Raw genomic sequence first — 16,728 nt, 5'->3', positions numbered from 1 at the left:
CATTTTCTTATTGACAACAGGTAAATAAAACTCACATTATTATATTTTAAGGATCTGTAGATACCGATATTAATAATTGTTATATAAATATATATTATATTATATAAATAATAATCTCCGATGCTGTTGTATAATCCACTGGAGTCCCTCAGGGCTGCATTTTATCCCCTTTGTTGTTTGTTTTTTATACTAATCTCTGTCAAAGCCAACATGATAATCATCACATCATAAAATATGCAGATGATTCAGTCATCCTGTCCCTTTTGCACGGTGATGACTCCACAGACCATAGTTTGGTCTTGCTGGACTTTTTAGAGTGGTGCCATTCATCCTTTCTACATATAAATGTGGATAAAACCAAAGAAATGCACATTGATTTCAGGAAAACACCACCTGTTCTGAATCATATGTCCATTGATGGGAAGCCCATAGATATTGTTGAGAATTATAAGTATCTGGGCACCCAAATTGACAATAAATTATCTTTTGAATTGCAGGTTAATGCAGTGTGCAGTAAGGCTCATCAGAGAATGCACTTTCTGCGAAAACTTAGGAATTATAATGTAGATGGTGTCTTCATGAAAATGTTCTACAGTTGCTTTGTGGAGTCTGTGTTAACCTTTTCCTTCCTGTGTTGGCTTAACCTATTGAACCTTAAGAATCGCAATCGTCTTTGTAATATTGTCAAGGAATGTCGTAAAATTATGGGAACTCAGTGCACGGACATTATGGACCTTTTTAAAACAAGGGTTGTGTCAAAAGCCAGGAAAATTATGGCCGAATCTGCACACCCTCTGCACCCACAATTTAAGTTTCTGCCCTCGGGCAGATGCCTGGTAATGCCCAGATGCAGAACCAACAGACTAAAAAACTCTTATTCCCACAGCCATTGCTCTCCTAAATAACACCTAAGGACTCACTGTTGCACTTAAGTCTATACTGAGTCGCACCTTATTTCTGGGCCCTTGTTTTATATATTTATTCTGCTGTGTTTTTATGTTTTTTATGTTTTTATGTTTTTTATGAATTTGTATGATGTGGTTTTATGAATGTAATGTAATTTTTACTGCTGACTACACCTGAATTGCCCCCATGGGGACTAAATAAATTATCAAATCAAATCAAAATTCAAATGATTCTTAAACTCAGATTGCTGTCTAATTATATGATGCACATTGCAGAAATCTTAATTTTGTCGATATCTTTCGGCTGCTCAATGAGGGGTCGCTACAGCAGATCATTGAACTCCATCACACCCTGTCCTCTGCACTTTCTTCTGTCACACCAACCAACCTGCATGTCCTCCTTTACAACATCCATAATCCTTCTCTTTGGTTTCCCTCTTCATCTATTGCCATTCGCAGCATCCTTCTCCTGATTGTACCCTGATGATACCATCTCAATCTCACCTTGCTGACTTTATCTCCAAACTGTTCTACTTGCATTTGCATTAAGAAATCTTTAGAATTTTGCACACCTTGGGCATGATGTTATACTATATCCAGAGCTACAGGTGGTTTTCAAGCCTACAGAAAGCACCTTTTGGAGTGTTTGTGGAGACATTGACACTCTATCCACTCCACAGGGTGAGCATGTGGAATGTCCTGTCTTTTAGTAAGAACAATCATCTTCTGCTGATGTTGAGCATTCTTGGGATGTTCTAGATTGTAGTGTCAGAGAACCTGATCATTGTAGGTGGATGCACCTACTTCTGGTCTGGTCACACAGAGAAGCAGCTGTTGCAAACTGGTTCTGTCTGACGGCGTCAGATGTCATCCATGTCAACGGATTATGAGACTCAGACTTAGCCACTCTGCGCCAGCTGCAGTCAGTAATGTCTCAGTGAGGAGCATTTTCATTTTTTTTTTTTTTTTACCCGCAAGTTTACTCTGTGATTGACGGCTGTCTCAGCAGTCATGAGCACAACCAGGACTGTGCAAACTTTTGGCTCATCACAGCACGAACAACACCTAAGATCAAGACTCATATACTTAGTTTCATCTAAAAGACAAGGGGCACGCTTTTGAGGACAAGAGGGTGCGCACCTTGGACACAGACAATACACAGTTTAGGAGGAGTGAAAATGAATCCATCTGTGAGAAATTGGAACTAGGTACTAGAACATACAATGTCACGTTTTCAAAATTGGAAGAAGGCACTTGGATGAGTGGCAAAGCGTCTTCAAAACGAACAAGAAGTCCAGTTGTTTTTGTGTAAACCTTTGGACTGTGCTGGTTCTGAGGTCTGTATTGGTTCCCATAGACTTGGAAACCATGCTTGGAGTATCTCATTGCCCCTTGCCTTTGTAAAATGTTGGACACTTCAAATTGCTGGTTCCTGGTACCTGTACCCTTGGATATGATACTCTGATATTAGCTAAGAAGATCAATCCTGCACTTTAACTCAATTAGTTGAACTCAAACCATTTGAGGAAACCAATTGCCTTAAACCATTTGAGTTTGCCAACTTAAATAAAATAATTTTCAAAAAATGTAATTGTTAAAGTTTTAGTAACTTAACAATTTATAGTTAATTAAACTTATGTAAATCTAGTTTATGTTTTTCAATAAAAAAGTGACAAATTTCTGCCTAAAAATTTGCATTATATTTTGGATTAAATTTTTGGATGCATTCTTTGGTTTACTTGTTGACAATAATCTGCTTTCTAAAAAAAAAAAATCTAAATCTAAAAGGATAATAACAGAGTGAAAAATGCTAAGTGGTAGCCCATGAGCATAACTTGCAGTTTTTCATAATGGTATAAATGCAGCAGCAGCACTCTGCGTTGTGTTGTTATGACTCCGCCCATTCGCTCCCCTGGGGACGTGAACTTAACGATCTCTGAGATGGGAGTCGGACTCTCTAACCAGAAGGCTAAAACCCAGGGATCTGGCCTTGTGACCAGAGAATCCTTTTTGAGCTGTTTGGAGTGAGGTTTACTAACTACATCTGCACAGCGACACCTGCTGGCCTCCGTTACATAAACTCAATTAAAATGAGTGAATGGAATGTATTGGATATACATCACCAACACTTAAATGCCCCAAAACTTTAAATGCACTTAAAGGAACTGAGTTGTTATGACAATTTATTTTTAGTTAATTTAATTAATGAAAATGAGTGACTAGAACGTTTTTCAAAAGTTGAGTTACATTAACTTAATTATTGTATTGAAATGGAGTGTTCGGTTTAACAATGTGTTTTTGTTTTAAGACCCTACAGTTTCCTGCAGTGCTCTTGGGTCCATAGATGTGCCAGATTGTGAAGGTGTTACTTCTTGCTTTCCTAAAGATTCAGATGATTACTCATAGACTGCCATCTGACTCATCTCCCATATGACTGTTTCTTATTAATATCTGCAGTATGTTTATCATGTGAAAGTGAATTAACTGTTTTCACAGCACTGGGGTCATTACTGTGGCAGCGGGAGTTGAGCTCGCTATGGGGTGGAGCTACGCCTTAACCGTGAAAGCCACGGACAACGGACCGGAACCACACCAAAGGTAAGAGACATCTCTGTCCAGTCAGTCTTGTCCTCAGTCTGTCTCTGTGGCAGCAGACCTTGAAAACTCATCAGATTTCCAGTGCGTCCACGATCATTTTCCTTCAATGCACCATCACGTCATCTTTATCTCCCCCTTCCTCTGTGGTTCACCTCAAACCATTTGCATTTTTTAGTAATCTACAGCGAATATAGCTTTACAATTCCAGATGGTACAAAATAGGTCTGAGGGAGGGTGAGTGTGACAGAAGGAAAGAAAAGGTAAGAAGAACTAGAAGTCATTAGACCACAACAAAAAGTAATGAAAGAAAGAGCACTTCAGTACAACTTGTTCCATTTCTGAAAAAAGGACGAAGATTATGCTGTCCACATTTCAGAAGAGGAACAATTTCAGCAATTGCTAGCACGGACACAGCATAAAGAATAAATGTCCCAGATAATAAAAGAAACCAGAGTGTTCAGCACTATGCACTGACCCTGTCACTTTCTTGGAAGAATGGGATCCTGCTTTATTTTGCCTGTTATTTTGTTCTCCCATCACGTTTATACCTCCCGTCCTTCGTTTCTCTTTGGCACTTTTAGTCAATAATGAATTGTACTTTTAGAATATTGTGTGTATTGATTTGCCTCCTCATCTGAGTGGAAAACAGTTAAATAGTGAATTTTACTTTAAGTAATTACAAATTAGTCAAATGCAGTATAACAAAAATCCAGACTGTTCCTTCGCTGGAGGGCAGCGTGGTTGATCTACATTGCATCACAGATTGATGTACAAGCTTTGCCAGCAGACACTTTGATCCCACTTTGATTCCTGAGGGGTTCATTGAGAAAATGCAACATGCTGTTGCAGATTTCAGCTAACAATTTGATGTATGTGGTTATTCTTGCAACAACGCAAACTCCTCAAAGAGGTGTGCCATATTTACATCAACCTGAACCAAAGCTTGTTGTTTGCTGATACTCGGAGGTACGTTTGATGTAGTTCTTTGGACGTGATCACTTGGAAAAAAGGATAAATTCAAACTTCAGTATCCTAGAAGGAAGGGTGAATTGTACTCTGGGTCAGAATCAGCAACCATCAGCTGGACAGTTTTTATTTTTATGCAACAGCATTAAAACATTTTAATACTGAGGCATTCTTAGCAAGATGCCACTCAGTAAAATGCATACCGATGCCAAGATGTGATCAGTTTCAAACATAGTAACCCAACCAATATTCAGCCCCTTAAAATCATATTTTTTTTCTTTTAATTGAGATTTATCATAGTTGTTCTCAATGTGTTTTGTATAATAACACTACCTCTAACCTTAGTCAAATGAAATTTGGCGTCCCACAGGGATCCGTTTTAGGCCCATTGCTCTTCTCCCTTTATGTAGCACCCCTTGGGCTTATACTGTGGAGTTTTGGGATTGCCTTTCACTGTTATGCTGATGATACTCAGTTGTATATGCCGATAACTGTGGGAAATCTCATTCACATAAAATCTCTGGAGGACTGTCTTGCATCAGTGAGAGGCTGGATGTCTAGTAACTTCCTACTTTTAAACTGAAATGATGGTTCTTGGTCCAACGAGACATCTGCATCAATTTGACCAGCTGGCGCTCAGCATGGGTTCATGTATCATACATCATATGGACAAACTAAGGAACCTTGGGGTAATTTTTGATCCTAGATTGTCCTTTGACCTCCATATTAGCGATATTACTAGGGCTGCTTTTTTCCATCTGCGAAATGTAGAGAGGATGCGCCCCATCCTTTCTATGGCTGACGCTGAGACCCTGATTCATGTTTTTGTTTCTTCTAGATTGGATTATTGTAATGTCCTATTTTCAGGGTTACCGCAGTCCAGCATTAGGGGTTTCCAGCTGGTTCAGAACTCTGCTGCCAGACTTTTGACACAAAGCAGGTTTGAACACATTACACCCATTCTGGCTTCTTTGCACTGGTTTCCTGTCTCTGTAAGAGCAGATTTCAAGGTCTTGCTGCTAACCTATAAAATTGTTCATGGACTGGCGCCTTCCTACCTGGCCAATTTGGTGAAGCCCTACGTACTGGCTCAGGTTCTGCGGTTGCAAGATGCCGGACTACTCTGTGTTCCTAAGGTGAAGAAGTCAGCAGGTCAAAGAGCCTTCTCTTATCATGCACCCGCTCTATGGAACAATCTCCCTACGACCGTGAGACACTCAGATTCCATGGAAATTTTTAAATCTAGACTAAAAACATATTTTTACTCCCTTTCTTATGAATAGTTTTTATTTTTTAACAGTTTTATTCTTTTACTTGTCTTTTAATTGTGTATTTGAATCTTTTAATTTATTCACTTATTTTAAATTTGATTTTGAACTGTTTTGTGTGAGGCGCCTTGAGGCAACTTTTGTCGTGTTTTGGTGTGTTATAAATTGATTAAATTGAAATTGAAATTTATGCCTTAAGATTTCATGAGAAATGCCACTAAATACTTGTAGTGTTGAAGAAAGAAAACATATTCCTTGAACTACAGTTGGATATGGATGTCCACCAAAAATTCATGGGATGTTCCTTGGCTCATGCCTCAACCCTCCAACAAAATTTCATGAAAATGTATCTAGAGGTGTTTGAGTAATTCTGCTGGCACACACAATGGGATGAAAGCATTGGTTCCTTGACCACAATTGAAGACAGCATCCCTTTGCACAATTGTATAAATGTTAATGTACTAAATTTGATTAGGTTAAGTGCACTTGTTTCCAGAGCAGAAGGTTCCGGCTTTAAGGCCACCCCTGCCTATTCTGTATGGCATGCAGAGTTGCGTCAGGAAGGGCATCTGGAAAAAAAAAAAAAAAACTTGTGCCAAATCATCATGCAGATCCATGTGGGACCACCTGTGGCAACCCTGAGTGAAAAAAGGGAGACGCCGAAGAAACTTACTAGGTTAATATTAAACCTTGAATAAAAACCTTAAAAGGCAAAATATTGAACAGCTGCTAAATCCATCATACATATTGAAAATCTAAGTTGTATATGTAATTATGTAAACATGTAAATTGGTAATATCTGTTTTTTTTTCTCCTCATAGTACAGTGATAAAAAACACTGGAGTTACTAATGAGTGCTGTCAGTTATGAGACAGGAGGACCAATTCAGTCTCCCAGTCTACAGTGCATCCAGAAAGTATTTACAGCATTTCACTTTTTTCACATTTGGCTATGTTACAGCCTTATTCCAGAATAGATGAAATTCTTCTTTTTTTTCCCTCAAATTTCTACACACAATATCCCATAATGATGACGTGAAAACATTTTTGAGATTTTTGTAAATTTATAAAATTGAGCTAAGGTGCATCCTGTTTCCACTGATCATCCTTGAGATGTTTCTACAGCTTAATTGGAGTCCACCCAGGGTAAATTGAGTGGACAGGATTTGGAAAGCCACACACCTGTCTGTATATAAGGTCCCACAGTTAACAGTGCATGTCAAAACACAAACCAAGCATGAAGTCAAAGGAATTGTCTGTAGACCTCGGGGACAGGATTGTCTTGAGGTACAAATCTGGGGAAGGGTACAGAAACATTTCTGCTGCTTTGAAGGTCTCAATGAGCACAGTGGCCTTCATCATCTGTAAATGGAAGTAGTTTGGATCTACCAGGACTCTTTCTAGAGCTGGACGCACATCTAAACTCAGCGATTAGGGAGAGAATGACCTTTGCCATTGAGGTGACCAAGAACCCGATGGTCACTCTGTCACAGCTCCAACATTCCTCTGTGGAGAGAGGAGAACCTTTTAGAAGGGCAACCATTTCTCCAGCAATGCCCCAATCAGGTCTGTATGTTTGGAGAAAACCAGGCACCATCCATACAGTGAAGCATGGTGGTGGCAGCATCATGCTGTGGGGATGTTTTTCAGCAGCAGGAACTGGGAAAATAGTCAGGATTGAGGGAAAGATAAATGCAACAATGCACAGAGACATTCTGGATGAAAACCTGCTCAAGAGCGCTCTTGACCTCAGACTGGGGCAACAGTTCATCTAAGCACACAGTCAAAATATCAAAGGAGTGGCTTCAGGGCAACTCTGTGAATGTCCTTGAGTGGCCCAGCCAGAGCCCAGACCTGAATCCAATTGAATATCTCCTCTGGAGAGATCTGAAAGTGACTGTGCATGAGGTTCCCTGTCCAACCTGATGGAGTATGAGAGGTGCTGCAAAGAGGAATGGGTAAAAATGTCCAAGGATGGGGGCAACAAGCTTGCGGCATCATATTCAAGAAGACTTGCGGCTATTGTTGCTGTCAAAGGTGCATCAACAAAGTATTGAGCAAAGTATGAATACTTATGTACAAGTGAGTAGGTTTTTTTTAATGTTTAATTAATTTGCAAAAATTTCAAAATATTTTTTTTCATGCCATTATGGGGTGTTGTGAGTAGAATTTTGGAAAAAGGCTGTAACATAACAAAATGTGAAAAAGTGAAGCTCTGTGAGTAATTTCCGGGTGCACAGTCAATTTAATCAATTTATTTGTTAAATACACATTACAGTGAAGCAGAGTAGAAGCACAGTCAATATCAAGCACTACTGCCCCCCCTCGCCCCTTCCAAAAATAGACAACTTTTGTAAAGGACCGGGATCACAGGTTTAATTGCCAGCTACGGGGGTAGGCTGAAAAGTTCTAAGGCTCCCCATGAAGGAGTAATGCATTAACTGCATTATAGTGAGCCTTAGAACTTTTCAGCCTACCCTCGTATGTGTCTATCACCATGTGCCTCTCTTGAGTGCTTTGATCTGTGATATCTTACCTTCTCCTCACGTTTCAAAATGCTGTTCACATCATATAGCATGTGGCATCTAGATGTAAAGCTAAAAAGCTGAGGGCCCAGACACCCCGCGCCGATTTCAAGCAAATACTGTCAGCACAGCTCAGTTGATCAAACGCTTTAAATTCACACAAACCAGACACTGAAACTGACAGACTGTGTATTTACTTCGCACATACTCGCTGCACCTGCAAGAGGAAATTACTTTGTTGTGCATATTACCGATCTGAAATGCACTGCCGGAAAACACAAACAGTCAAGCTATATAATTTTCACAGTGCTGTGATTTTGAGTAAATATTCTTGTTATACCCTTGTAATATATAAATAGTTGCATCTGGCACTGTGGATTGTGAATTTGGTTTGGTTTTGCATTGACAGCCTAAAAGTGGGAAAGTCAAAAATAAGGAGGATAAAGCATAAATGAGAACAGTGAGTCTGTTAAATGGTAACAATAAATGGCAAAATAAAGTGAGTGGCGCACAATGCATCAAAAAGTGTTCAGGCAGGAAATAAACTGAGCGACAAAAAAGAACAAAACTGTGAAAGGTGGCCAGTAGCAAACTGACACAGATACTTAACACTAACACCAGCATTTGAATCATGAATTCAGCTGAAGTCTGTAAGGGGCCGTCCAAGCCAGAATTAATTCTTGGAGTCATGTGTACATATATTCTTCCTGTCACATGCATGTGTTAGAAAATATGTGAGAGGACGAGTATAAAGTTTAGACACCATCTCGGCTTTTGTTCAAACTTTGTCTGGACCAAAACATAATATAAGTAAAGTGCTTCAGTTGACTTTAATATTTTCATTGGAATGTTTGTGTTTTCATTTGGAAAAACACATTTTATCTGAGAAAACATATTTAGACTTTAATGTCTTTAATGTCTTCTTAAATAGAATTCCCACAGCCATAAAACTGGGTGAGGAACCAGGCAGAGGAAATTGTTTCCCAGCAGATTCATATAATTTAACATCTCCAGCAGAAGCCAGGTTTTTAATTACCCTTGGAAATGGGTGGAATATATGATTGTTAGGGTAGAAATGTATGTATTTGGATAAAAGAGAGTAGAGTATACGTCTGTATGTGTGCAGCAGGTTAGACAGTGTGTATGAAGGAGAAACCAGCAAGAAGTTGAACATATGCATGTGAGAAGAGGAATATATGTAAAAGGGACAATTTATGCATATGGGAGGGACTGTATTTGCATGTCAGAAGTCAGGTCTGGGGCATGTGGTGTGGTGGTTAAAGTCTCACAACCAAGACAGGAAACACCAGCACCCTAAAAATCTAGAACTTCCATCTCCTGTACTTGTCCATACTTGTTCTTTTGGATCTCTCTGCAGCGTTTGATATGGTTCATCATGGGGTTTTAATTGAGAGATTAAGACTTGGGTGGGCATTTCTGGCTCTGCCCTGGACTGGTTTTCATCTTATGTTTCACAAAAAAGACTTACATTTATCAGTGGCAACAATGAATGTCATTCTCTGCCATATACTGTGGTGTGCCTCAAGACTCTGTTCTGGGACTTTTATTATTTGCTCTATATTTGCACCCACTTGGTCATGTCCTGAGCTCTTTTAAAGAGGTTTCTTACCACTGTTATGTGGATGACATCCAGCTATATATTTCATTCACTTCACAAACAGTTTCTAGAGTTTCTGCTCTTCAAACCTGTGTTGAGGTTATTGGTGGCTGGATGGCGGATAACTTTTCCCTTAACACAGCAAAAACTGAGGTCCTTGTTTGTGCCCCAGATGAGTTCATCCCCACTGTGGTTGAGAACCTTGGTTCTCTGGCACACAGCCAGGATATCAAAGGAGTGGCTTCAGGACAACTTTGTGAGTGTCCTTGAGTGGCCCAGCCAGAGCCCATACCTGAATCTGATTGGACAGCTCTGGAGAGATCTGAAAATGGCTGTGCACCGATGCTCCCCTTCAATCCATATGGAGCTTGAGAGGTGTTGCAAAGAGGAATGGGCATAACTGGTCAAATATAGGTGCACCAAGCTTGTGGCATCAAATTCAAGAAGACTTGAGGCTGTTATTGCTGCCAAAGGTAAATCAACAGTATTGAGCAAAGGCTATGAATACTTTGTGATTTCTTACATTTTTATTTTTAATAGATTAGCAAAAAATAAAAAAAAATCATGTTGTCATTATGGGGTGTTGTGTGTGGAATTTTGAGGGAAAAAATTAATTTGCTCCATTTTGGAATAAGGCTGTAACATAACAAAATGTGGAAAAAGTGAAGTGCTGTGAATACTTTCTGGATGTACTGTACATGAGAGAGAATATACCATCTGCAAGGAGAGAAAGAGAGTATGTGGAAGCCTCAAAAATTACGTATGACTGAACAGCCGCTTATAGAGTTTCCTTGAATAAATGAGCAATAGTGACATAACAAACATGCATTTTATTAATCTGTTGTACAAGTTACAGTTCAGTTAGCAAATCCAAGCCCTGCCTCTTTGTAAACTGTATGGTTAAAAAAGCAGAATGTTTCCTTTTTAGTCATAATTATCATATTTGACTACAATTTTCAGTCAGCATAAGAATAAATATCAACATATCAACCGTGATAAAAAAACAAACAAACAAAAAACTAGGCTCTCACTCTGAGTTCCCACTATGTGGACACCAAATCATTACAGAATTATAACCACTGCAGATAGAAGCAGTTCCAGAGTTGAGCTCACAGCTGCCCCCAAATCTTCCCCAAATGTCTTTTTTTATTTTTTTAATGCTGCTGCAGACACAACCCACATAACAAATCAATATCTCCCTCCAGCCTGATATGTTAAAACTCAGGGTCAGGACCCAGTCTGAGCTGCATCTTCTTCCTTGCGGGCACCAGCAAGACATTGAGACATTTTTTAAATGAGTTTAGTTCCCAGCATGTCACCACTGTGTTCTCACGTTTGGTGCTGGAACAGTTAGACATGCATGTTTGTTTCAGACTAGAAGGGGTTTTGCATGGCCTATATAGATGCACCCCAGTAAACCTACAACAGTGTATGCTTGGGGGTCCCATTTGTGTTCTCATTAAAGTGCAGGGGAAGTAAAAAGAGGACACCAGCAGAGAGAACAGATGAAGATACTAGACAGAGGAGATAAAGATTTACTAATGGACCCAACGAGGCGTGTTGTAAAATGCAGAGGTTGCACATCGTCATAGTTTCCCCAAATACTACTCGACTGAAGTCTCAAATTAAATTACAATGGCTTCTTTACACTATTGGCAAGAAAACTGGACAGACACACAATTCTATTGTATTAGGATACAGATGGAAAAATAGTTTTAGAAGTGTGGTCAGCTTCAAAATGCAGAAGGAGTCGTAGAACAATAGTAACAAAATTGTATCGTCTTTGTCACTGCATTGTCTGTCTGTCTGTCCGCCCCGCCACTGGTAGCGCGTTCTCCCAAAAAAAGTCAAGCTGTGCTTTCCAAATCCCTCATCTTTTAGAATCTTTGAATACATAAGTTTGCATACACTTTGTCTGATCTTATTAAATAGTATTTTGTCTATTACAGTGTCTGTATGTCTCAATTTCTGTGCACATTTACTTAAAGATTATAAATACAAGATGGATTTATTGTTGGGAAAGTGTAGTGACACGGACCCACAACAGGGGGCGTAAATGAACGGACAATGGAAGGAGTCAAATTATAACACTTTACTGTTGTGAATGACACAACCAAACACAGCAGATTTCAGAATGTGCAAAAGTCAATCAATAAAGGTGTCGTGTGGGCAGGCTCGACGATAAGAGACGCCCATCTGGAAACGAACCGGAACCACACGATTTCCACTACCACCGAACCCGAGGAATACTGGAGCCGCCAAGTCCCGAAGTCCCCAGGTGGCCACCGTCTCAGCGTGTCGGATCTGGTACTGCTGGCAGAAAGCAAAGACAGTCAAGTGTGGGTGTGTGAACACCCTGCAACAATCCTGGTGGGAATTCCACCTCCACCTCTCACTCAATACTTGCAGCGCGTGCTCAGAGGAAAAATAGTGCAGTATTGCACAGCCTCCACAAAAGGACCGGTACTCCTGCAAACACTCACAATAAACAGATTTTCAGTATTACCACAAAGGCTGAGGATATTACCTCTAGATGAAGATGATATCTCGGCAGTGTGGTGGAGGTGTCTTCCTGCTTTTATTCCAGATGTGGGTTGGTTGATTAGTGACAGCTGTCACGGATGATGGGTGACAGCTGTCATCACGGCTTGTTCCTGAGGCGGCAGCGCCCTCTCATGCCTGAAGCCCGCACTTCAGGCAGGGCGCCCTCTGGTGGTGGGCCAGCAGTACCTCCTCTTCTGGCGGCCCACACAACATTTATTTCAGTTTATACTCTAGTACCTAACTTTTAGATGTGTGCACATCATTTAGAAGAGGGTAACTCAACTGGTCTAGACTAATATGACGCCGTTAAACAACTTCTAAATCACTATCTGGGTCAAACAGCCCGAAAATGACCACACCCTTTAAAAAAAATGACCATGCCCTTTAAAAAATGACCACGCCCCTTTAAAAATGTCCACACCCTTTGACAATGACCACCCCCTTTGACAATGACCATGCCCTTTTAAAAATGACCACCCCCTTTGACAATGACCACCCCCTTTTAAAATGACCACGCCCTTTTAAAAATGACCACACAATTTTAAAAAATGACCACACCCTTTTAAGAATGACAAATGCCCTTTTAAAAATGACAAATGCCCTTTTAAAAATGCCCACACCTTTTAAAAATGCCCACACCTTTTGAAAAATGACTACACACTTTTGAAAAATGCCCACGCCCCTTTAAAAATGACCACACACTTTTGAAAAATGACCACACACTTTTGAAAAATGACCACACACTTTTGAAAAATGACCATGCCCTTTTAAAAATGACCACGCCATTTTAAAAATGACCACGCCCTTTTAAAAATGACCATGCCCTTTTAAAAATGACCATGCCCTTTTAAAAATGACCACGCCCTTTTAAAAAATGACCACGCCCTTTTAAAAAATGACAAATGCCCTTTTAAAAATACCCACACCCTTTTAAAAAATGACCACACCTTTATTTGTCCCAACTGTTGTATTAATATAACAATATAATAATGTAACAGTATGACTGAAAATAAAATTTCATTATATTTGGCAACTGTTCATTTTCTTTTGATGTACGGTCATAAGTTGAAAATATCAAAATAGAAACTTTACACTTTTCTATGACCCTCCCAAACATTTATTGTCATTCTGAACATTTTGGGGTCATATAAGTTACATACAGTTGAGGATGTTCATTCAGTTGTTTAATTTTGTAGAAAAAAAGCAGATCACAGACATGACACAAAACTAAAGTCATTTCAAATGGCAACTTTCTGGCTTTAAGAAACACTATAAGAAATCAGGAAAAAAAAATTGTGGCAGTCAGTAACGGTTACTTTTTTAGACCAAGCAGAGGGAAAAAAATATGGACTCACTCAGTTCTGAAGAAAAAATTGTGGAATCACCCTGTAAGTTTTCATCCCCAAAACTAACACCTGCATCAAATCAGATCTGCTTGTTAGTCTGCATCTGAAAAGGAGTGATCACACCTTGGAGAGCTGTTGCACCAAGTGGACTAACATGAATCATGGCTCCAACACGAGAGATGTCAATTGAAACAAAGGAGAGGATTATCAAACTCTTAAAAGAGGGTAAATCATCACACAATGTTGCAAAAGATGTTGGTTGTTCACAGTCAGCTGTGTCTAAACTCTGAACCAAATACAAAAAACATGGGAAGGTTGTTAAAGGCAAACATACTGGTAGACCAAGGAAGACATCAAAGCGTCAAGACAGAAAACTTAAAGCAATATGTCTCAAAAATCGAAAATGCACAACAACACAAATGAGGAACGAATGGGAGGAAACTGGAGTCAACGTCTGTGACCGAACTGTAAGAAACCGCCTAATGGAAATGGGATTTACATACAGAAAAGCTAAACGAAAGCCATCATTAACACCTAAACAGAAAAAAACAAGGTTACAATGGGCTAAGGAAAAGCAATCGTGGACTGTGGATGACTGGATGAAAGTCATATTCAGTGATGAATCTCGAATCTGCATTGGGCAAGGTGATGATGCTGGAACTTTTGTTTGGTGCCGTTCCAATGAGATTTATAAAGATGACTGCCTGAAGAGAACATGTAAATTTCCACAGTCATTGATGATATGGGGCTGCATGTCAGGTAAAGGCACTGGGGAGATAGCTGTCCTTACATCATCAATAAATGCACAAGTGTACGTTGATATTTTGGACACTTTTCTTATCCCATCAATTGAAAGGATGTTTGGGGATGATGAAATCATTTTTCAAGATGATAATGCATCTTGCCATAGAGCAAAAACTGAAAACATTCCTTGCAAAAAGACACATAGGGTCAATGTCATGGCCTGCAAATAGTCCGGATCTTAATCCAATTGAAAATCTTTGGTGGAAGTTGAAGAAAATGGTCCATGACAAGGCTCCAACCTGCAAAGCTGATCTGGCAACAGCAATCAGAGAAAGTTGGAGCCAGACTGATGAAGAGTACTGTTTGTCAATCATTAAGTCCATGCCTCAGAGACTACAAGCTGTTATAAAAGCCAGAGGTGGTGCAACAAAATACTAGTGATGTGTTGGAGCGTTCTTTTGTTTTTCATGATTCCATAATTTTTTCCTCAGAATTGAGTGATTCCATGTTTTTTTCCCTCTGCTTGGTCTAAAAAAGTAACCGTTACTGACTGCCACAGTTTTTTTTCCTTATTCCTTATAGTGTTTCTTAAAGCCAGAAAGTTGCCATTTGAAATGACTTTAGTTTTGTGTCATGTCTGTGATTTGCTTTTTTTCTACAAAATTAAACAACTGAATGAACATCCTCCAAGGCCAGTGATTCCATAATTTTTGCCAGGGGTTGTATATCTCAGCTAGGTTCTCTACTATTTTATTCACCATCACATTTCCAATGGGTCTAATGGCCCTTGTCCTGGTGATCAACAGTGAAATTTCGTCTTGCATTTTTATGGTAATTCTGGATGAATTACTTTGTTCTTGATCAACAGCCTTTTGGACCATGGTGATGCAGACCTGTCTTAAAAGATGTCATGTCCAAGTCCTTCCTCACTTCATAAGCTGTGATTGTGGTGTTCTGTTAAACCATCTGAACAAACATTTGCTAATTCCTGGGTGTTCATGTGGGCCTACATCAAGCCTCAGAAGGCTTTGGGAGACTATTGAAATCATTGTCTGTGTATGTGTGTTTCTGAATATCTATCGCTTGGCTGATTTCATTCATATTGCACATGTGAATTGCTTGTGATAACATTTCAGTATGATATGAATATGAACATCAAATGTAAATGGTTATGGTCTTTGAATAGTCTGAAAGTCACCTTTTTTATAATCAATTTGAAACTAAGAGCGAGGGGCGAGTTCAGCTGAATGTGACTCAGCAAACAGAATGACGTGCTGATTTGCATGTGACATGACGAATGTACAATTGCTTTCGGTAACTGAATCTTTAATAGAAGGGTGAACGGATGAATCTTTCTTGTGGAGATCCACTGTTTTGCTCCGGATGCTTTGGTTTAATTTCTATACTTTCTTTCCTCTGTAACTAAAGCCCCAGCTGAATGCCTCTTTAAAGCCCTGGTCACATGGCAATAACGAAGGACAACGAAGCCAAAACGAAACAAGAAATCTGGACTTGCGTTGACTTTTGGAGACATCAATTAACTGTCATCCAGCTTTGTTCCTGCAGCTCCTGCTTTGCCAGAATTTTCAAGCTGTTGAAAAATGTGAACGAATCCCGACGACGATCTCAATTCGTCCGCATTTCGTTTTACTGTCTGTCTTATCGTTTGCATAGTTTACATAATGTCAGCGTTCCGTTTGACTGTCGTCCAACCTCCCAAGTCCAAACTCTTGCACGAGCGTTGATGATATCCAAACGGAGCAGTGACTAAAGTATTGACGAGCTGCACGTAACATCGTTGTATCGCTGATGACTCATCCATGTGTGGGACGAAAAGCAACATCATCATACAAAAACAATACCGGTAAGAACGTTTTATCAACTACTTTACCTATGCATGTTCCAGACGCTTGTGGTCATGTGATATGGAAGATTCTAGCAGGCTTTAAAAAATTGGTAGAATTGATCATAGCAACTGAATAGTTAATTGGCGTGATTCAGGTATAAATGCGGAACTTATGCTGTAAGTGCATGTCTGAAGAACATGAGCACAAAAAGGAATGAAACTAAACCGAAACTAAAAAAAAAAAATGAAGCCAACAGTGACTTTGACACTTGAAACAATATCAAAACGAAACATTCATGGTGGCGTGATGACACTGGGTATGGGGTCGAGCGCAGTCAGCCTTGTCCTCATGTCTGCAGCCGCTATTGT

General features: G+C 39.6%; 1 protein-coding gene across 1 annotated transcript in view; it reads left to right on the top strand.

Annotated features, from left to right (window-relative positions):
• LOC117530861 (protocadherin-15-like) overlaps positions 1-16,728 on the top strand; it is a 520,141-nt gene that overhangs the window by 216,140 nt on the left and 287,273 nt on the right. Inside the window, 2 exon segments of the mRNA XM_034193803.1 lie at positions 1-20; positions 3,402-3,503. The exon segment at positions 1-20 is cut by the window's left edge and continues 72 nt beyond it. Coding sequence (XP_034049694.1) covers positions 1-20; positions 3,402-3,503 — 122 coding nt within the window.

This window comes from Thalassophryne amazonica, chromosome 18 (genome assembly GCF_902500255.1).
Source record: "Thalassophryne amazonica chromosome 18, fThaAma1.1, whole genome shotgun sequence".
NCBI classification, from domain to species: domain Eukaryota; kingdom Metazoa; phylum Chordata; class Actinopteri; order Batrachoidiformes; family Batrachoididae; genus Thalassophryne; species Thalassophryne amazonica.
The sequence above is the reverse complement of the archived record's forward strand: the minus strand, read 5'-3'. Positions and strand labels throughout refer to the sequence as shown.